General features: G+C 41.3%; 1 protein-coding gene across 5 annotated transcripts in view; it reads left to right on the top strand.

Moving 5' to 3' along the window:
- Positions 1-22,504, top strand: part of LOC106083451 (UNC93-like protein) — a 362,273-nt gene that overhangs the window by 304,514 nt on the left and 35,255 nt on the right. For all 5 annotated transcript variants that reach the window (XM_059369267.1, XM_059369265.1, XM_059369268.1 and 2 more), the window contains one exon: positions 11,381-11,775. In XM_059369267.1, coding sequence (XP_059225250.1) covers positions 11,432-11,775 — 344 coding nt within the window. In that variant the 5' untranslated portion in view covers positions 11,381-11,431. The remainder of the gene's footprint in view (positions 1-11,380; positions 11,776-22,504) is intronic.

The raw sequence follows: 22,504 nt of genomic DNA on the forward strand, positions 1-22,504 counted from the left end.
CGAGTGACTTTTCATCATTTCTTCACTATTCCTGGCGATAACTGCTCAGAAAACTCGATAAAGGGCAACGAGACCCATTTGGATCTTCGGAAAACATATTTTCAACAAGGAAGATTCCCAACAAATACTATGAAGTAAAGAAGGATTTTAGATATGGATAACTAGATATTCATGGAATTATGAGAAAATGCTAAGAAGCGCTTGATGATGGTGATGCAATTAAGTGTCAACTTTACACTCATGCAAACCGCCAAACCATAGAACCTTGTAGAGCTAGAAGGTGATTTCGATGAAATCGTTTGCATTGGACATATTTTTTGTCTGCAGACGCACATTAGGAAGCGGATGTTCTCTTTAGGCTTTTAATGGGTCAACAGGAAAAGTGTTTCCGGACAGACAACTTCATTTAAATCTTGCTTACCACCATTTTGTTTTTTGATAAACTCTCTACATATGTAGTTGTTTATTTCGAAAAAATCGTACATGGCCACCCTCTTCACTCTGTGCACTTATATTGTCCATTTCTTTGATGAACTTTGATTGGTCATAACAAAAGAAACCTATAAATGCCGAAGCTATCCTTCGTTCTAACAGTTACGGCTACTCAAATATACACACAAACAATTCAAAAGCAGTACCTAGCAATCCTAAAGGACCAATTAAATGGACCTATGTGGGCACTCAGATAAAGAAATCTTGGTATAACTCAGCCTTGAGTTTGAGCACCTATGTATGATGCTTCTTCTCGCTTTGTATGGCAAACAATAATCATAAATCCTGAGGCCACATGCAGGTACATGTGAATGGCGAACAGCCTAGCATTAACTCATGTAGAAGTGTGTGTGTAGCTACACACACACACAATCATGATACAACCTCCTCTATCATTCCTTAATATATTCCTCACTTTGTATTTGTTATGACAACAATCGCAGCAGCAAGCATTCTGTCATATGTGACATCAATTTATAGTGTCGTTATGTTGCCTTTGTTACCTTTTGTTTGTTCAATGCTTTTATTTGTATTTGTATTTGTATGAATGAATGAATGTCAGAGGTGAATAGACAGTTTTCACAGGAAGTGCATGCAGTAATGGAAAATAGAGTGTAGCCAAAGAACACGACAACAAAAGATTTTTTAAAACTAAATTTTACAGTTCTCTAGCAAAATTTGTCCAATCAAATATCGATGAAATCTTTGACTACACTTGATCATGCCATGGCATTTTTGGTTCGTCTTTCGTCTGGTTGGTTCTGTTGAATATCTAGATCCAGAAACTCTGCGACTTTCGTGAGTTGGGATCTGGGTCTGAGTCAAGTGGGTCCAGCTGGGCAGTTAAACAGGTGACGTGTTCACAATCAGGACACACATTCTGCACGTTGGCATCAATCCTTGCTCTGTAGGAGTTAAGCCAGAAAAACTTTGCTTTGCCGGGGCAGTTCCTTCAGGCGTAACGGTAGGCGGTCATTCTGCAAGGACCACATTCTGTAGCTGTTCACCACAACTGCTACCGTGTCTGCAGTTTTGGTCTTCCCCTTTTGCGTGTTCTATTAACGTCGCCTTCAAAAGATTTCTTCGCTAGAGCACCTTCATTCATTCTGACAACATGACCTAGCCAACGCAACCGTTGTATTTATTACCTTTAACTATGCTATCAACGTCAAACAGCTCATACAATTCAAGGTTCATACGACACCCAAATTCTCCATTGACCCAGATTGATTAATATATTCTAGGAAGGATCTTTCTCTCAAACCCTCCAAGTACTACCTCATATGCTTTCATAAGTCCCCATACTCAGAGCCATGCAACAGTATTAGCAGTGTCTTTTATAGCGTGATTTTTTGTCCATCAAAAAGTGGCTTTGCTCCAAAACTGCTTGCTCAATCCAAAGTAGCATCTGTTACCCAATACAATTTTTGGTTTTATTTCAAAGCTGGTGTCATTTTTTCTTTCGCAACGGTGCCGAAGTAGATAAAGTTCAACTTTCTACGGCTCGGAGAAGCTCTTTTCTATTTTAACTAAGGAGAGTGTATCAGCAAGTATCATCTTGCACAATCGTAATAGTTTTGCCGGGATACCAAAGTCAGACATGGATTGAAATACATTTGAACGTAGGGGCTGTCGTATGCTGCTTTGTAGTCAAAGAACGGTGGTAAGTGTTGACATGTCCTTCTCTGGTCGTTTCTATCATTTGACACAGTGTTAACATCAATGGTGGATTTCTAAAGTCGCACTGAAAGGATCCATTTATTTCGTTGACTTTAAAATCAAATCTTTCACACAATATGCTCGATGGTATCTTTTATGCAATGGCGAGGAGACTTATTCCTCTATAGTTGGCAGATACTCTCTTGTACCCTTTCCTGTGTACGAGACGGGACTTGAGTCTTCATTCATCGGGTATGCGTTCTTCTAGCCAAATTGCGCAATCAAGCTGATGCATACGCCTTAGCAGCGTGTCAGCGGGTAACCCGTCGGCTCCTGCTGCCTTGTTGTTCTTCAGACGGGTTACTGCTATTTGGACCACATTCTGACTAGGAAGTAAACATTCTACACAGTCATCATTGATTGGTTATGCAGTATCCTCTTCGCCGCCAACGTCGGACACTAGCAGTTGTTTTAAATATTCTTTCCATATCCTCAGCATGTTATCTGTGTCAGTTACCAGATTTCCTTCTTCGTCTCTGCAGGAGGATGTGCCTGCACCAAAACCATCGGTTTTATGTTTAATTCTTTGGCAGAATTGCCAGACTTCATTCTGACTCCCGTACATTCCACTTCACTCACACTCATGTCTTTCCATTTTCATTTTGTGGACTAGACGTTTCTCCTCTCTCCCGATACCTCTCCTTCATCTGGCGTTGCTACTGATTGCAGTGTTGCTGCATATGCCGCATTCTTGGCTTCAGTAGCATCTTCCGGTACCCAAGTACGGATTTCGCGGCATTTTCTATGGAGTTGGCAATGGTTTTCCACTGCCCCATTATATCATCGCAACAAGGGGTGCTTCCATCAAGCAGTTGGGTCAGTCGAGTGGAGTATGCCGTTGTCATCTGTTCTATTTGCAGCTTTTCAATGTCCAGCTTCCTTTCCATACCTCAGCATGTTATATGTGTCAGTTACCAGATTTCCTTCGCCGTCTCTGCAGGAGGATGTGCCTGCACCAAAACCATCGATTTTATGTTTAATTCTTTGGCAGAATTTCCAGACTTCATTCTGACTCCCGTACATCCAACTTCACTCACACTCATGTCTTTCCATTTTCATTTTGCGGACTAGACGTTTCTCCTCCCTCCCGATACCTCTTCTTCATCTGGCGTTGCTACTGATTGCAGTGTTGCTGCATATGCCGCATTCTTGGCTTCAGTAGCATCTTCCGGTACCCAAGTACGGATTTCGCGTTGGCAATGGTTTACCACTGCCCCATTATACCATCGCAACAACGAGTGCTTCCATCAAGCAGTTGGGTCAGTCGAGTGGAGTATGCCGTTGCCATCTGTTGTATTTGCAGCTTTTCAATGTCCAGCTTCCTTGCAGTGGCATTTCGTACTTTCCTCGTCATGTTCAAACGGGTGCGAACCTTTGCTGCAACAAGGTAATGATCCGAATCTATATTCGCTCCACGGCTCGATCGTACATCTAACACGCTGGATGAATGCCTTCCAGCTATTACAACGTGATTAATTTGGTTCCACAGAGGTCATATTCTCTCCCTAGGTGTTCGTAGAAAATATCCTTAGTCTGTTCGTCCTTGTTTTTCGTCGCGGCATAGGCGCTAATAAGGCTGAAGAATTTGGCTCTTATGCTGAGTGTGGATAGCCCCTCATCCACCAGAATAAACCAGGACACAAGGTGTTTCAGTCTCTGACTAACTAAAAATACACAGCCAAATTCATGCCTCGTTCAATGGCAGCTATAATATAGGGCGTCATCTGAGGGTGTTGTTATGGAGCCCTTCCCGAGCGATCATACTTCCTGTGGGGCAGTAATGTCTACCCCGTTTTTCACTAACACACCCGCCAGTGCGTATACTGCGCCCTCTCTATAAAGATTGCGGCCATTCCAGTTCGGAAATCGGCTGATAACTGATAAGATCAGTATGTAAGGCAGCTAAATCTTAATATAGACTATATATGCCCCATTCAAGAATCTGCGGAAAATATGGTTCTGTGCGATCAATATACCGTATACGGTCGGATATTCGATGTGTTCCAAATGAATTGACAAAAATTAATGTTCCCCCATCATAATATGTTGATCATAAAATTGGATATTTCGATAAAAATTGGAATGGCATAATAAATTACTTCCATGCTTCGATGGTTGATATCAAAATATAGTTTGATATTATCAAACTACTTACGATGAAATTTCTTTACCAACCCTTTAAGAAATTTTAAAATTAAAGATTTAATATTTTTCACGTTTTTAGTTAATTGCTTTATAATGTCAACACGTTCTGATAAGTCAGTCCCATCCAAGTGGCTGGCACAGAAACTACGTTCACTAATACATAGAGACACTTTCGCGCGTACACACACCCAACCATCGTTGGGGACGTGCAAAATATTTTTCTTTGCTCTCCGACAAGTTTACAGTGGCAACATCCGTTTATAATGGACTATTTTTTCTTTGCATTGCTGTTGTTTTTTGCTACCTCTGGTTTGTTTGTTGGTGTTGTTGTTGTGGTATGTGTAACGGATTGAAATTTCTCTTCACTTAACTCTGTTCAACGTGAAATGTGGGATGTCAACATCGTAAATTGTTTACATTTTATTGACTTGACACTGAGTCGTCGACGCCGCGACAACGACGATGGTGGCAGGAGATTTTTCCCCCACACAACAACACCTTTGGGCTCACACCTTTCTGTACCTATACGGAATATACAACTCTCTCTCTCTCTCTCTGTCTCACTGACACTCTTTGTGTTTTCTTCCTCATTCACTACTACGTTAAAATATTCTCACATACATTTTTGTTTGCGGGTGTACGCTTAAGGCGGATTAAAAATAGCAAGAATAAAAACATGCATTTGTCCGCAATGCGATGTTAGAACAGATGATCCTTGAGGTAAAGATGACTCGGGCTGCACGCTTAAGCTTTAAGCGTTAATTGTGAAATAGTCAAGGGAAGTGAAGTAGTCGAAGGCTCTTCAAATATTTAAAAGGCATGGAATCATAATACAAAACCAGTAAGGAAAGGCAAAAGTCGGGAGGTACCGACTTTTGTGAGAGCTATATCCAATTCTTAGACAATTTTGATGAACCTCGGCGAGCAAATATGTTCAAACTGTAATAACTACGGTTCACAAATGACAACATTATTGCAAATTACCCAAAATCTGACGAACTTATATATGGGATTTATATGTATTTCTGAAATGATTTCGAGCGAATTTCTCAGATAATGTGGTAGTCGTCGAGGAAAGCGTTGTGCAAAATTTTGGCAAGATTGGTCAAACAATGCGCTTGCAGTGGCTCCTAGGGTGAAAATCTGGCGATATATATATATATATATATATATATATATATATATATATATATATATATATATGTATACAGGGTGGCTGATGAAAGCCGCTACCAAAAAAAAATGTAATAACTTTTTTTCTATTTAATAATAATAATTTAATAATTAATTTAATTAATTAATTAATTAATTTAATTAATAATAATTTAATAATTAATTTAATAATTTAATTTAACATGAATAAAAGAAAAATGTATTCCATACACCGAAAAAAAAATGTAGCAATATTCATCATTGTAGCAATATTCATCAGCCACCCTGTATATATATATATATATATATGACAGCTATATCTAAATCTGGGTCGATTTCTATGAAATTCACCTGTAAAATCGAGAGTCATAAGGAAATCTTTCCTGCAAAATTTCGAGAGAATCGGTTAAAAAATGAGCACTTTCTTGCAATATTTCTCATAACCTATAACATATATATGGGAGCTATACCTAAATCTGAACCGATTTCGAGCAAACTTCTTAGATACTGTGACAGTCGTCGAGGAAAGCGTTTTGCAAAATTTTTGGCAAGATGGGTCAAAAAATGCGCTTGCTGTGACTCTTAAAGTAAAAATCGGGCGATATACATATATGAGATATACATATATGAAGAATTAAACGTCAAACCGATGGCTTTGGTGCAGGCACATCGTTCTTCAGAGACAAAGAAAGGAATCTGGTAACTGACACAGATAGCATGCTGAATATGAAAAAAATATTTTTCCCACCTGCAAATGTCCGACAATGGTGGCGAAGAGTATACCGCCAAACCAATTCCTGATGATGGTATAAAATGCCGGAACCCGACTATAGAACAACGAGGCAGCAGGAGCCAACGGGTTACCCGCTGAACTATTTAAGACCGGAGGCGACATGCTGATAAGGCGTATGCATCTGGCTAGAAGAATGCATACCCCCTGATTGGAACCTCAGCTTACGATGTCCCGTATACAGGAATGGTGACAAGACGGAATGTGCCAACTACAGAGGAATAAGTCTCATCCCCATCTCATACAAAACACTCTCGAACGTACTGTCGGAAAAATTAAAACCTAAAGTCAAAGAGATGAATTGGCCCTATCAATGCGGCTTTAGACCTGGTAAATCCACCATAGACCAGATATTCACTCTACGCCAAATCCTGAAGAAGACCCGAGAAGGATAAATCAACACCTACCAACTTTTCGTTGACAACAAAGCCGCCGTTCAAAAGTATTTCAAGCCATGTCTGAGTTTAGTATCCCTTCAAAATAATAACACTCTGTAGGATGACACTTGAATCTCTCCGAACCTTTCTATACCGAACGAGGTTTCCAGCAAGGACGCAGCTTATCGTAAGACACTGATACTACCCGTGCTGTTATATGGTTCTGAAGCATGGGTACTTGTGAAAGCAGATGCGGCAATGCTTGGCGTATTTGAGAGAAAGATTCTTCGAAAAATATATGGACCAGTTTGCGTTAATGGAGAATATAGGCGTCGTTTGAATCAAGAGCTGTATGAGCTGTATGGCGACGATAACATATTACACGTACCAAAATACAACGGTTGCATTGGCTGGGTCATGTTGTCAGAAGGAAGGTAGAAGCTCCAGCAAAGAAGTTTTTTTTCGAGGGAATTATGGTGGTACACGCAAACCGGGAATACCAAAAGCCCGATGGAAAGATCAAGTGGTGGGAGACACCTCGAAACTTGACGTCAGAGATTATAGAAGGAGCGCAGAAGATCGAGGCGCTTGGAACGCTATTCTATTCTAAAATACCACGGTTGCGTTGGCTAGGTCATATTGTCAGAAGGGATGTAGAAACTCCAGCAAAGAAGTCTTTTGGAGGCAATTATGGTGGCACACGCAAACCGGGAAGACCAAGAGCCCGGTGGAAAGATCAAGTGTTGGGAAACACCACGAAACTTATTGTCAGAGATTTTAGAATGAGCGCAGAAGATCAAGGCTCTTGGAATGCTATTCTACGTTCGTCTAATGGGACAAATGTTCTGTCATAGCCAATTATAGTAAAGTAATGTAGCCCATACACGATTTTGTTTAATTTATTATTTGTTTCCCAATACACCTCTGCCAAAACGGATATTAATATCCTCCTAACATATTTCGTTACTAAATGTTGCCCGATACATCTTCCTGTTTATTGTTTCTGCTTTGACACCACTGCTGCTGTTATTTTTCTCATTTTGATAGCCATTTCTTGTTTTTGTTTTTTTCTTCTTTGTGTGACATAAAAATTACCTTACTGCTGGCTGACATATGACCCAAAAGTTTATAAATTCTTTGTTTTCAGCTTAGATAAGCAATACAGTGGCTTTTAGTTATAAGAAAACATATGTTAAAGGTCGACATTGTTGATGGCCTATTTTAAGTCAAGAAAAGTTCTTTCACTTTGGGGGATTTTTATTGTTGTCTCCTTCTAAGAGGAGATGGCAGAATGAAAGAAACAATTTTACAAAAAAAAAGGTTATACCTTTGAAGAGTTTATCTAAATGTTTATAGAACTTTAGGCGAAAAAAAGGCATCTTCCTATTCCTTTTCGTGGGGTATCGCAATGGACGAAAATGTTTAAATGTGTCTAATTGTAGAATGACACTTAAACATAACCTTACCTACAGAATTTTGCTTTCAAACACGAAAAGCATAGCTGGGAGCTACCAGGCGCGTCCACAGGTTGCGGATAGTGAAATGCTCTATACGGAGTAGCTGCAACTGCAGTCGCGGACAGTCAGCGGTATCGATGGAGAGTCTCAGTGAGAGACCAGAGTCTTAGTGACAGACCAGAGTCTCAGTGAGAGACCAGAGTCGTAGTGAGAGACCAGAGTCTCAGTCAGAGACCAGAGTCTCAGTGAGAGACCAGAGTCTCGGTGAGAGACCAGAGTCTCAGTGAGGGACCATAATCTCGATGAGAGGCCTAGTGTCACCGGCTCTTGCTTGAATACTCAGTGCCTATGATGCTCGATACAAGGCGTGTTATTGGTTATTAACCGATCACCGATCGTGTAATCGGTTTATATGGAAGTTATATTAGATTATAGACCGATTTGGACCATACTTATCATGTTGAACGTCATGAGAAAACATATCATGCACCAAATGGGATAATAATTGAGGCTTCTAAGGTCCTTCAAAGTCCAATCGAAAGACCATTTTGGACGTATGTTCCTAATCTGAACCAATATGACCTAAATACCTAAATAAAAGGGAAGTATCTGTGCATAATTTTAAGGTGATATCATTCTTCGTTCCGCTACCATGATTTCGACAAACGGACGGACATAAAATTATTACATATTATGGGGTTGCAAATTCAATTTGGCCATGAACATTCCATTAAGGAACAGGGGCAAACTTCATATCAATGTGTGTCCTTCGAGCCAAGTTTAAGCTCAATGATAAGAGTCCTCCTTTTTATAGGGGAGTCCGAACGGCGTGCCGTTCTGATCAATATTTCGAGGTGTTATAGACGGAATGACTAGATTGGTAAACCTTCGTCCTATGGTGGTGTGTATAAAAATAAGAGAGTGTGTATAAAATTAAGAGAGGATATAATAATGTTTTTGTCCGATTTGGCAAAAATTTTGCATGATGTGTTCTCTTACGACTTTCAACTACTGTGCCAAGTACGATCCAAATCCGTCAAGAACCCCACGTAACCCGATTTTCCGATTTGACTTATTGAGCCCCTGGAAGCCTCAATTTTCATCCGGCTGAAATTCCTTGCTGTACGGTCTAAATTGGTCTATAGCCTGATATAGCTCCCTTATAAACCGATCTTTTGATTTGAGTGGGCCCCAGGAAGCCGAAATTTTTGTGTGATTTGGCTGAAATTTTGCACATGGTGACCTGTTATGACTTTTAGCAATTGTGGCAAGTATGGTCTAAATCGGTCTATAACCTTATATTACTCCCATATAAACCGATCTTCCAATTTACTTCTTGAGCCCTTACAAGCCTCAATTTTTGTCCGATTTGGCTGAAATTTTGCATGAAGTGTTCTGTTATGACTTCAAATAACTGTACGAAGTACGGTCCGAATCGGTCTATAACCTAATATAGCTCCCATATTTTAACGGAATCCATGATGGTTTGTTCCCAAGATTCGACCCTGCTGAAATAAGCATGCTTTTACTTGTTTTCAATAGTCTAGCAAGGATTCGCACCAAGCGTTCAGCGTCATAGGCGGACATGCTAACCTCTGCGCTACGGTGGTCTTCAGCAGGCGAACACTGTGGTACACACAAACCGGGACGACCAAAAATCCAATAAAAAGTTCAAGTAGTAAAAGATATCTCGTATCTTGGTGTCAAAGATTGGAGAACGATGGCAGAAGATCCAGGCGTTTGAAAAACAATTCTAAATTTGGCGTGTTGGACAAATGTCCTGTCATAGCTTATGAAAGTAAAGGTATCTACAGAGGTCCCTGACATGTTTCTTTACCAGAAATTGGTCTGAACAGGGAACAACATGGGGGCATCAGAATGGGACTGAATGAGCTTTCTCCCATAGCAACTCGATAGATTAGAGTTGGGAGAACGTTCCACTTAATGTATACGGTACTGCTTCCAAAAGCGAGATTCGACCGATTGTACAGGGATAACGGCAGTGCAGTCCGATAATGCGTGAATAACTACGCGTCGATCTCGGTAGATGCGACACAGGGATTTGGAAATCACCCTTAGAGCCTGGCAACTGGCTTTCCTCGAACTTTGGTCATTCTTGAGTTCTATTCGGGTGCTACTGCAGGTGCTGCGGCTTAACGACACGGTAAAGTAACGCCTCGAACTATGCACCTGAGGCCTCTCCTTGGTGATGGATCCGATGTACTTCGGTCGATACGCCCAGGGATTTGGAAATCACCCTTAGAGCCCGGCAACTGTCTTTCCTCGATTTTTGGTCATTCTTGTGTTCTTTTTGGGTGCTGGTGCAGGTGCTGCGGCTTAACGATAAGGTACAGCAAAACATCGAACTATGCACCTGGGGGCTCTCCTTGGTGATGGATCCGACGTATGTGAAATAACGGATGTGAAATAAGGTTGAGGTCTTCGCAGTTAAAGTTTTGTCCTTGCAGAAAAAGTCATAAAGTTTTTATTAAAATTGCATCCTTTGAGAGGCGCCCTGGTAGCGTGCTCGGATTGCCAGTCTGGGGGTCGTGGGTTCGATTCCCACCGGAGGCCTTGGTCTGTCGCTACTGCAGTATCACAATGTACTACAAATTGTCTAAGCGAGTCTGTAAAGGAAAGCCACTCTAACCTAACCTAACCTACATCCTTCGACATAATTTTGTTGACGTTTTTTGTTTATAGAAGTTTTTTATGAATTTTGTCTTTAGAGAAAGAATATGGAATTTCAGTTGATTTTCTTCTCTTGCTATACTCATCCCCTGAAGTTAATATGTGGTAGTTTAAAGTAGTTTTGGAATTGATACCCATCTCTCGAACTATTTGTCTCGAAACATCTCCAGTTTAAATAACTTTGGACGCTTCTGTAGGGTATCAAAAAAAGGAAACAAGCTGTTGACATTCCATATAGGTAGTTGCCTCCTGTTTATTAAAGTACAACACCGCAGCCGCATATATGAGTTGTAAATTATGGATGTTTAGTTGCTGCTATATTTCTTTTCCACACAATCAAAAAACCTAAAGGAGAAAATAAGCCCCAAGAAAAGCTAATTGATTTCTACTTGTATAGTTATGCGTGTCGGGGTTAAATGTTCACATTGTAATAAAAGAAGATATATATTTTTTAATAAACAACATCTGTTGCCATATATTACCTTACAACATTTTGCAATATTTTTGTACGCGTCACACTAACATCAATTTGCTTCTATATTTGCTCTTTATTACAGTTCAATTAAAAGCATTAAAGGGATTTCTTTGTATCACTGCCACCCATCATCATGGATGCCGAAACGGGACGAGAGTTAAGCTACATTGATGGCGTGGAGCCATCTCATCAATATCAGCATGACACAGTTGCTGGCAATGGAGTGGTGGGCGATAATTCCAACGAGCCATCACAAACACGTACCATATCTCGATATGAGACGCGTGAACGTTTTGTCATTACCAAAAATGTTATAGTGATTGGCCTGGCCTTTATGATACACTTCACAGCATTCCATGGCACCTCAAATCTGCAAAGTTCAGTGAATTCCGATAAAGCTTTGGGCACCACAACATTGGCGGTCATTTATGGATCATTAATATTATCGAATATTCTGCTGCCAATGACAGTGATAAGGTAAGCGCAATCGAGAGATGAGAGCTGGCTGCATGCAACACAAGTATGTATTGGTTTTTCTATGATTTGCGGTGGTATGATGAGAGAGGATATGAAAGCAAGAAGGCAAAAAAAGTTATGTATATATGTTTCAGCATAGTAAATAGCTAGGCACTAAGCAGCGATATTAGGGTGCCCTTTTCTTTAGTCAAATATTTTACATTTTAGGTGCATGATGATTTTTTTGCGGGTCGGGATGAGGAAATGCTTCACGCAAGTGACGTGTTCGTCTCTCGCCTTATGCCGAACTCCGTTAACAACGGTACCGGCTAAAAACCACCCTGTTTCACCCCTGGGGATTAATTCCACCTCAAAACCGCTTTCGCATTACTTCGATGTGGACCCCATATCTGGTGATTATCCATATCATTCTCATTGTGTCTGCGACTAGACCTCTGCATTCATATTCTTCGCAGCTACGTCTAGGTCTTCCTAGGCACAGTACCTTTTCAGAATACCTCATCACCGCCTCCCACTTCCTCTCGTCTTCCAGAATGCTATGGATTATTGTCTCAGGCGTCTTTCAACTGTTTCCCTGAAAGACGCTATTTCCCTGCGTCTTTCAACCCAGCGCTCGCAGTGGAAGAATGTGTGTTCCATATCGTCTACAACTTTAAGCTCCTCATATTTACACCTGCTGAAGGAGCATTTGCCCATTCTGTGCAGGTATTTCCGGAAGTAGCTATGGATTGTCAACAGCTGTGGCACGCAATAGTTAACGTAGCCGTGCTTCCTATCTCTCCACATCTGTACATCGGGTATTGGTCGTCGCTTCAACCTGGCCCGATTCTCATTCGTCCACCTTTGTTGCCATCTCTCGACAGTCTCCTCGTATGACCCATATATGATCCGTTTCAATCTCACCCTGTCCTCATGATGAAGAAATTTCAATATTCTTGTTGATATTTTTGGTTCTAGGTCAAGGTTTAGGTTGGATAGGTGGTCCTCCATGAAGTATGGTGAAGTATCACAAACCAGTAAGAATTAAAATTCTATGCGAAAAGGTAAAGAAAAAGTGTGAAATAAAAGAAAAGTAGAAATGAAAGTAGAAAGTTGGGGGAATTGCCTATAAGGCATGCACCACGTATGTACAAGAGATTGGGTCATTTGCATTACATCTCGTATAATCTTCTCCAGCAGGATATTAAAGAGATCACACTATAAGCTGTCTCCTTGTCTGAAACCTCGTTTGGTATTGAATGGTTCGGAGAGATTCTTTCGTATTCTTACTGAGGAGCATTTGTCATCCTGCAGAGTTCTGTTAATTTTGTCAAACTCAGATATGGCTTGAAATACCTTTGAACAACAAAGAGATGGTAGGCATTGACTTGTCCTTCTCGGGCTTTTTTGGCGCAGTGTGAATATCTGGCCTAGGTGAATTTATCAGGTCTAAGGCCGAATTGAAAGAGCCCAATTATCTCATTGACTTTAGGTTTTAATCTTTCACACAGTACGCGCTAGATAATCTTGTATGCGATGGGGAGGAGACTTTTTCCTCTGTAGTTGGTACATGACGTCTTGTCTCCTTTTTTTTTGTACAGGAAATAATATTCTGAGGTCCCAATCATCGGGTGTGCGTTCTTCTAGCCAGATTGCGCAGACAAGCTGATGCATACGCCTTATCAGCGTGTCGCCTCCGGTCTTAATTCAGCGCACAACCCGTCAGCTCCTGCTGCCTTGTTGTTCTTCAGTCATGTCACAGCTACTTGGGCCTCATTCTGACTAGGGGGAAAATATTCAATAACTTCATCAGGGATTGGTTCTGTTTTATCCTCTTTGCCGCCATTGTCGGGCACTAGCAATTAGGTAAAACGTTCAAACTATCTGTTTCAGTTACCAGTTTTCCGTCTTTGTGCCTGTACCAAAGCCATCGGATTGAGATTTAATTCTTTAGGAATTTCTGGACTTTATTTTGTCTCACGTTCGTACTCACTCGTACTCACGTCTTTCCATTTCCTTCTTCTTTCTGCGGAAAAGGCTTTTTTCCCCTCTCCTTTTCTACCGATACCTCTCCTTCAAGTGGAGCGTTGCTACTGATTGCTCAGTATGTTGCATTCTCGGCTTCATTAGCATTTCGACACTTTTGTTCGTACCATGGGTTCGTTGGGGGAGGCTTCCTATACCGAAGTACGGATTTCGCAGCATTTTCCTTGGAGTATGCAATGGATTGTCACTGCGCCGCAAGTCGCAAAACCAAGTTTGGAAGACATTGATCCTATCCAAAAGTCTATATAACTGCCTCATTCCTAGGAATTCAACCAAAACTTCTGCTCCGGTGCCCCCATCCAGCTTAGACCCATCTATGTTAACAAAGAGATTTCAGAATGACGGAACGTGCAAAGCCCAAACCTCTCTCTATGGGAAGACAACCTCCAAGTGGCCATCGAAGAAAGATACGCCCGTCTTATACTCCGTTACACCGTCAATATTACGAAGTTGTCCCACGCCAGCGGCCTTCCGCAGAACAAACGTATGCCCGAAATCCAAAGAGCTTACATGTGCAGATGTAAGCCACCGTAGCACAAAGGTTAAAACGTCTGGCTATGACTCTGATAGCGTGGGTTCGAGTCATGGCGGGACATCAGAAAACATCCAATATTCTCAAGAACCTGGTGCCACAACAGACACCCAAAGGTGAGGATCGGCCGAACCACAGCAGTGTACATCCATTGTACCGTACTTGGCCTCATTCACTAACTCCTGCCTATGAATTGCCATATGATAAGAGCGCATTCAGCCCCCATGTGACTCTCCCCTCAACGTTTTTTCTTCAGTTTAATGTTACGCCTGTGGGACTTTGTTGTGGGGTTAGGCGGTATTGCCGCCAGTTAGTCCTAACTGATGACAGATGGAATCCACCGTAGTGCAAAGGTTAGCATGTCTGCATATGACACTGACAGCCTGGGTTCGAGTCCTGGAGAGAACATCAGAAAAATTGTTCAGTTTTAGTTATTCCCTACTAATGCGAGCGACATTTATGAGGTACTATGCCATGCATAGAAGCCATGTCAAAACTTCTTCCCAAATCGTACTGCGACATGTCGTTCAGACTTGGCTTTAAAAAGGTGGTACCTCATCATTGAGCTTAAACTTGAATTGGAATGCACTCATTGATATGTGAGAAGTTTGCCCTGTTCCTTTATGGAAATTTCATGGGCATATTTGCATTGATAGCAGATTCTTACTCTAATCACAAATACCTTCTACTCCTACATTTCTGAGGTATGAGGTACATATTCTGAGGTATCCAAAACTTTTTTCTACACCACTTTGTGTAGCTAGGCATCACGCCATTCGGACTCGGGATAATAAACGAGGTAAATTTTGTAATATGATAATTATGGTGGTAGGTCGCCTTCCTGAATCTAGACCTCCTTGATACTAGGCCCCAATTTCAGTAGACAGCTTCTTACTCTACTCAATATCTTTCATTTAAGGTACATATATTTTCCCGATCACTTTACTTCTCCGCCAAGGGGTGTCTCAGGATGGGGCGTTCCACTTTGTTAGGGTTAGGTTTGAGTGGCAGTCTATATTCTCAATAGATTTACTTAGACTAATTAAGCCCATTGTTATACAACAATAGTGCCAGACCAGGCCTCTGATGGAAATGAAACCCACAACCCCGCATAGGCAATCTGAGTATTAACAAATCCCTTAGTTACCATAATTCAAATTGCTGTACCATATTCTCGTTTTAGGACAGTATATGGGGAAAAAAACTGCTGAAATCGATACACCTACGAAAATTCATTGAATTTTCGTGGGTAAATTTGAATTTTTGAAAAAAAAGGTTAATATTGTAACATAAAAAATTTAAAAAACAAAGATTGACTTTCCGTTAAATCTATTTAGTGGAAGATTGTGGTAAAAAATCTTGCCGATTTCATTTATGGAAAAAAAATAAGTGAAAAGTTTTTTGTCTTATGTACCGAATATCCCAGTGGCAATTTTCATATTTACCTTATGCCTATTAGGCAGGGGTCATAAATTTCTTTCAAAGTAATGACGGTTGTTTATCAAACACATACCGATACACATCCATATCCACAGATACGATACGTGTGACCTTGTCACCTGTTTTGACATTTTCATGTCAGAGCAAATTAAATTTATAACAAACAGACGTGACCTAAAAATATGCTGCAACATATTTCATACAAAAAAATTTTGATAAATAAATATATGTACAAATATGTATGTATTTATACGGAGTGTATAGCTGTAGCGCTGTATAGCAAAAGGCATTCAAGGACACCAGCTAACATCACGGTCGAAAAGTTTCCCAAATTTGTTGGGCTTCAATCATCATAAATAAGCAGGAAATGTAAAGGGGACGAGACAAGCTATAGGTGGGCATAAAATGAAAACGTTTTAGTTTGAAAGCTTTACAAATTGTTGGTAAAACTGGGGCAATTTGTTAAAAAGACAGGAGATGACCAAAGCAATACCGCAAAACAGGTAAAATATTGTTGTCTACTTATTTATGGGATGCCATCTAATGTAGTGTCACTTAATTACAGCATAGCCCCACTTGAGGGAGTAATTCTCACTGAATGCATGCTGGTTTTTCCATTAACTTAAGTACTGCTTTTATTAATAAACTAATGGCTTCTCTTGGAGATCAGCAGGATACATATCACATTCCTGTGAAACTGAAATGAATAAATCACATGACATAGGTGCATATGCGACGAAAAGGTTATAACAAGGAAGGTCGATCAGGCTTATAAAGGAACACAAAATAGAAAAATTCCGCCACATGCGCCTTGAAAGTCAATTGCGGAACATCGCATGACAAATTTCATACAAATGCTTTACATATTGCTCTCGTTAAGGGACTAAGAAGGCAGATAGTAAGATCGGCGTACATGGGATTATGAATGGAACATGGGTACTTGTGAAAGCAGATGAGGCAGTGCTTGGAGTATTTGAGAGAAAAATTCTTCGAAAAATATATGGACCAGTTTGCATTAATGGAGCATACAGGCGACGTATGAACCACGAGCTGTACGGCGACGATAGCATAGTTACACGCATCAAAATACAATGGCTGCGTTGGCTAGGTCATGTTGTCAGAATGGATGAATGATGAAGCTCCAGCAAAGTAGTCTTTTGAAGGCACACACGGTGGTACACGCAAACCGGAAAGACCAAAAGCCCGATCAAGTGGTGGGAGACACCTCGAAACTTGGTGTCAGTGATTTTAGAATGATCGCAGAAGATCGAGGAGCTTGAAACGCTATTCTACGTTCGGCTAGTGGAACAAATAATGGACCAAAATTAGGACCCTTTTGCACTGTTCACAATCTTTACATGACATTAGTATGCTCCGCGTCCACCAAGTAGATTAATTGGATTTTTCAAAATATTTTCTGTTATAGATCCGGATAGTTACACGGGCCATTGGTTACCGCACGCTTTATCAATATAACCTTTCATAGGACCTTTAATGGCAGGATAAAAGATTTAAATCTATCTGGATGTAGTCTTCCTAACTCTTCAATGCCTGAAAGAAAAATGACTCCAGCATCTTATTCCCACATTGACTTTAGGTGGGACATTGCAGAGAAAACAAGTAAAAGCGCGTTAAGTTCGGCCGGGCGCAATCTTACATACCCTCCACCTCAATCTTACATATCCATGCATTTGGACCCTATATCAAGTTTTCGACCGATATGCATCTTTCTTGACATGGCTGTTAAAACTCATACAAAAATACCACGTTTATAATTTCAACCAAACCGGTGACAGTAACTGCGACAAATCGGGAGATCGGTTTATATGACAATTGTATCAGGTTAGGCACCGATTTGGACCATGCTTAGCACCATTGTTAAATATCAAAACAAAACACCTCATGTGAAATTTCAGCAAGTAGTCAAGACCCGATATCGGTTTATATGGCAGCTATATTAGTTTATGGATCGATTTAGATCGTATACTACACAGTTGTTGGAAATCAAAGCAACAAAATATGAATATATCGAGGTAGGATGCATTGTGAGCATTGAAGGTTACAAGTATCAAATTTTAGCCAAATCGGGAAAAACCAAAGCTTCTAGTAGCTTAAGAAGACCAATCGGGAGATATAGGGGGCTATATCATTTTATAAACCAATTCAGATAATACCTGGCAAGTATGTTGGAAATTATAACAGTATTTTTTCCAAATTTCAGCCAAATCAGGTGAAACTTCCAAGGGCTCAAGAAGCCAAATCCAGGTATTGGTTTATATGGGCCTAATCACTTTACAGACTGATTCTGTTCATACTTGGCACTGATGTGGGCTGTCAGAACAGAACCCCTCATACCAAATTTCAGCTAAATCGAATGAAAATTGAGGCCTCTGGGGGCTCATGAATATGGGGGTTTATCTAAATCTGCATTGATAAGGGCCCATTTGCATTCCCCATCTAACAATGCGGATAAGCATTGCGACCTCTAGAGACTCAAGAAGTGAAATCGGGAGATCGGTTTATATGGTAGTCATATCAGAATATGCACCGGTTGGGACCATACTTCACACAGTTCTTGATATTCAAAATAAAACACCTCCACACCAGCCAAATCCGATAAGAATTGTGCCCTCTAGAGGCTCAAGAAGTCAAGATCGGAGATCGGTTTATGTGGCATCTATATCAAAACACGGACCCATATGGCACATTTACAATCCTAACCGACCACCTCAAGCCAATTTAGGCTTAGCTTTAACTCTTTGAACGTTAGTTTTTTTTTCGACTGAAAGACAGATGGACGAATGTTGTTAAATCGACTTAGAATGTCAAGACGATCAAAAATATATATACTTTATTGGGTCTCAGATCAATATCTCGATGTGTTCAAAACGGAATCACGAAAATAGGGGGCATAATGATAACTAGCGGTGCCATAACTCCAGCGACATTTCTAATATCGTAATTACAAATGCCTATGCGAGCAATGTGCGATGTTCGGGCTAATTATTTAGTCAGCAAGAATAGTAGGAGAATTAAGTAGCAGGGGGGAATCCCTCCACCGAAAGAATTTTTCACCCACTACTCCTTCCCGGCGATTATAGGGCAGTGATGCAAATATTGTTCGACCATCTTCTCATCTTCCTCACCACAAACTAGCAGCATTTTGTCGTCGCCTATGTTCAGAGCGATATTAATGACCTGACGTTGCAATAAACCATCACAATTCATATCAGCAATCCAATGTCATGGTTTTTAGTCCCAAGATAACTGGCGTTCTGTTTCGTGAAATACTCGGCCATAGGGTCGTGGCCACTCTGCAAGCCCACGCCCCATACAGTCGATCAATGCAAAAAAGAGTCCTAGAAGTATGGACGCAGAAGTATGGAGCTCGCAAAGGGAAGGGTTCACGGAACCGGTAGCATTGTCATTCATACCTCGCCGTGCCTAGCCAGCTTGTCAGCCGCCTCCTTTTTCCTTCTTAAGGACCCGAGACATCGAGGGGTTTTTAACAATGTGCGGACCTACGCACTGATCCAATCCTTAGACCAGTACCAGGTGAACCCGGTCCTTGGAGACTGGATAAATCATATGCCAAGAAACAGGTGGATAAATTGTGTGCCCATAACATAAATATAAGGGAGAAAGTGGCACAAGGCATTCCACAGGGAGGCATTTTATCGCCACTCGCATGGAAGACCACCATAAATGATCTATTACGGATGCTGACTGAGGAGGGATTTGACGATGTTATAATACTTCTAAGGGATAAGGATCTGAACCAGCTATGCAGAAGGGCCAAAAGGGTCTTGCATATGGCATATAACTAGGCTAGACCCAGACGTTTCAAAGTAAACCCGAACAAGTAAAAAGGCGTTAAGTTCGGCCGGGCCGAACTTTGGATACCCACCACCTCGAGTATATATGTAAACCACCTTTCGTCAAAATCCGGTGCAATACTAATACCTTATGTCCCATAGCAGAAATATGTGGAGGGGCTAAACTTAACTCTTTGTCCCAAATTTCGGCAACATCGGACAATAAATGCGCTTTTTATGGCCCCAAAACCTAAAACCGAGAGATCGATCTATATGGCAGCTATATCCTAATCTGGACCGATCTGTGCGATAATGCAGAAGTACGTCAAGGGGCTTAACTTAACTTACTGTCCCGAATTTCGGCGACATCGGACAATAAATGCGCCTCTTATGGGCCTAAGACCCCAAATCGGAGGATCGGTCTATATGGCAGCTATATCCAAATCTGGACCGATCTGAGCCAAATTGTCGAAGGATGTTAAATGGCCTAACACAACTCACTGTCCTCTCACTCAGCAAAATCGGATAATAAATATGGCTTTTATGGGTCTAAGACCCTAAATCGGAGGATCGGTCTATATGGCAGCTATATCCAAATCTGGACCGATCTGAGTCATATTAACGGAGGATATTGAAGGGCCTAAGACAACTCACTGTCCCAAATTTCAGCAAAATCGGGTAATAAATGTCGCTTTTATGGGTTTAAGACCCTAAATCGGAGGATCGGTCTATATGGCAGCTATATCCAAATCTAAACCGATCTGAGTCATATTAACGGAGGATATTGAAGGGCCTAAGACAACTCACTGTCCCAAATTTCAACAAAATCGGATAATAAGTATGGCTTTTATGGGCCTAAGACCCTAAATTGAAGGATCGGTCTATATGGCAGCTATATCCAAATCTGGACCGATCTGAGTCATATTAACGAAGGATATTGAAGGGCCTAAGACAACTCACTGTCCCAAATTTCAGCAAAATCGGATAATAAATGTGGCTTTTATGGGTTTAAGACCCTAAATCGGAGGATCGGTCTATATGGCAGCTATATCCAAATCTAAACCGATCTGAGTCATATTGACGGAGGAAGTTGAAGGGCCTAAGACAACTCACTGTCCCAAATTTCAGCAAAATCGTATAATAAATGTGGCTTTTATGGGTCTAAGACCCCAAATCGGAGGATCGGTCTATATGGCAGCTATATCCAAATCTGAACCGATCTGAGCCAAATTGACGGAGAATGTTGAAGGGCCTAACACAACTCACTGTTCCAAATTTCAGCAAAATCGGATAATAAATGTGGCTTTTATTGGCCTTAGACCCTAAATCGGCGGATCGGTCTATATGAGGGCTATATCAAGATATAGTCCGATATAGCCCATCTTCGAACTTAACCTGCTTATGGACAAAAAAAGAATCTGTGCAAAGTTTCAGCTCAATATCTCTATTTTTGAAGACTGTAGCGTGATTTCCACAGACAGACGGACGGACATGTCTAGATCGTCATAGATTTTTACGCTGATCAAGAATATATATACTTTATAGGGTCGGAAATGGATATTTCGATGTGTTGCAAACGGAATGACAAAATGAATATACCCCCATCCGTCGGTGGTGGTATAAAAAAACTGAAATATGCCTGTTCACGAGGAAGACGAAGGTGGGCCAATTTATCGCACCACGTTTCCTCAATAAGATTTCGATATCTGACAAGGCTATACTTAGGTGTAATCTTGGACAGGAAACTCAATTGGAAGTGTCACATTCAGGAGCGTACTGAGAAGACTCACAGATGTTGGGCACTATGTAGACTGGCTCTACAGGAGCGTTATTAGATCAATACTTTCTTACGCCTCAGTAGTTTGGTGGACTGCTATGGAGAAAAAGTGCAACATAAGGACCATACAACGGGTTCAGAGAACATGTTGTCTTGGCATAGGCGGAGCGATGAGGACCACGCCCACTAGGGCACTTGGAGACTATTCTAGATATCTGACCCATTGACATACAGATTAAGTGTGAGTGTGAGCCACTGGGGCTATGAGACTAAAAACGATGGGAGAATGGATTGAAGGGTGGGAGCAGCTCATACCATTGCGGTATAATCAAGACGACGATAGGAAACCTGGAAGGATGGGAAGAGGTTTCCGATCGGATACCTGAGACGACACTTGAGGTCGAGTGCGAGGCACTGCTGCCAGCGGCACAGTCCTTGATTGATCCGGGCGATCATGGAATGCGTGCGATGGTATGGTGCTAACGCGAGGACATCGAGTGTGAACATCTTTACGGACAGTAAACTGGTCATACGGGCAATAACAACCAGGACGGTAAAGTCACGAACAGTCTTGGAGTGTAAAAGGAGATTTACGCCTTCTCTGAGGATGGCACAATCCGAATCGTTTGGGTGCCAGTGGAGGCCAGAGGACTCCCGTCAACAAACTTGGTTAACCCGAGTTAAGAGGGTGGACTACGAACACGCGTGTAAGACTGTTAAACAGCGAAACGGTCGACACGATGACGAAAATCCGATGGGGAGATCCGGATTTTGAGAAGACGAGGCCATTACAGAAGTGAAGCAAGCAGGGGGTCAGTAAAGCTTTAGGTATCGTTACAGGACACATAGGACTACGAGCTTACCAGCACTTAGGTGGGGACACAATACTAGACCTAAACCAACTAAGGGGCGTGGTATGGAGGGATTTTGTAAGCAGCACGAAATTCCAGGCTTAAATTTTCTTTTTCGAGGTTTCTTTTTAGTGTTTAGAGCGCACAACAACCCGATTTCTGGCTTAGGTGTATGTCCATAGTGACATGGGTGGATTAATATCCACACCCTCTTTTCAACCTTACCTAACCTGGGCATTAATATCCACACCCTCCAAACCTAGGCATTGCCATCTAGATTTAGTGCTCC

The sequence above is a fragment of the Stomoxys calcitrans genome, chromosome 5 (assembly GCF_963082655.1).
Source record: "Stomoxys calcitrans chromosome 5, idStoCalc2.1, whole genome shotgun sequence".
NCBI classification, from domain to species: Eukaryota; Metazoa; Arthropoda; class Insecta; order Diptera; family Muscidae; genus Stomoxys; species Stomoxys calcitrans.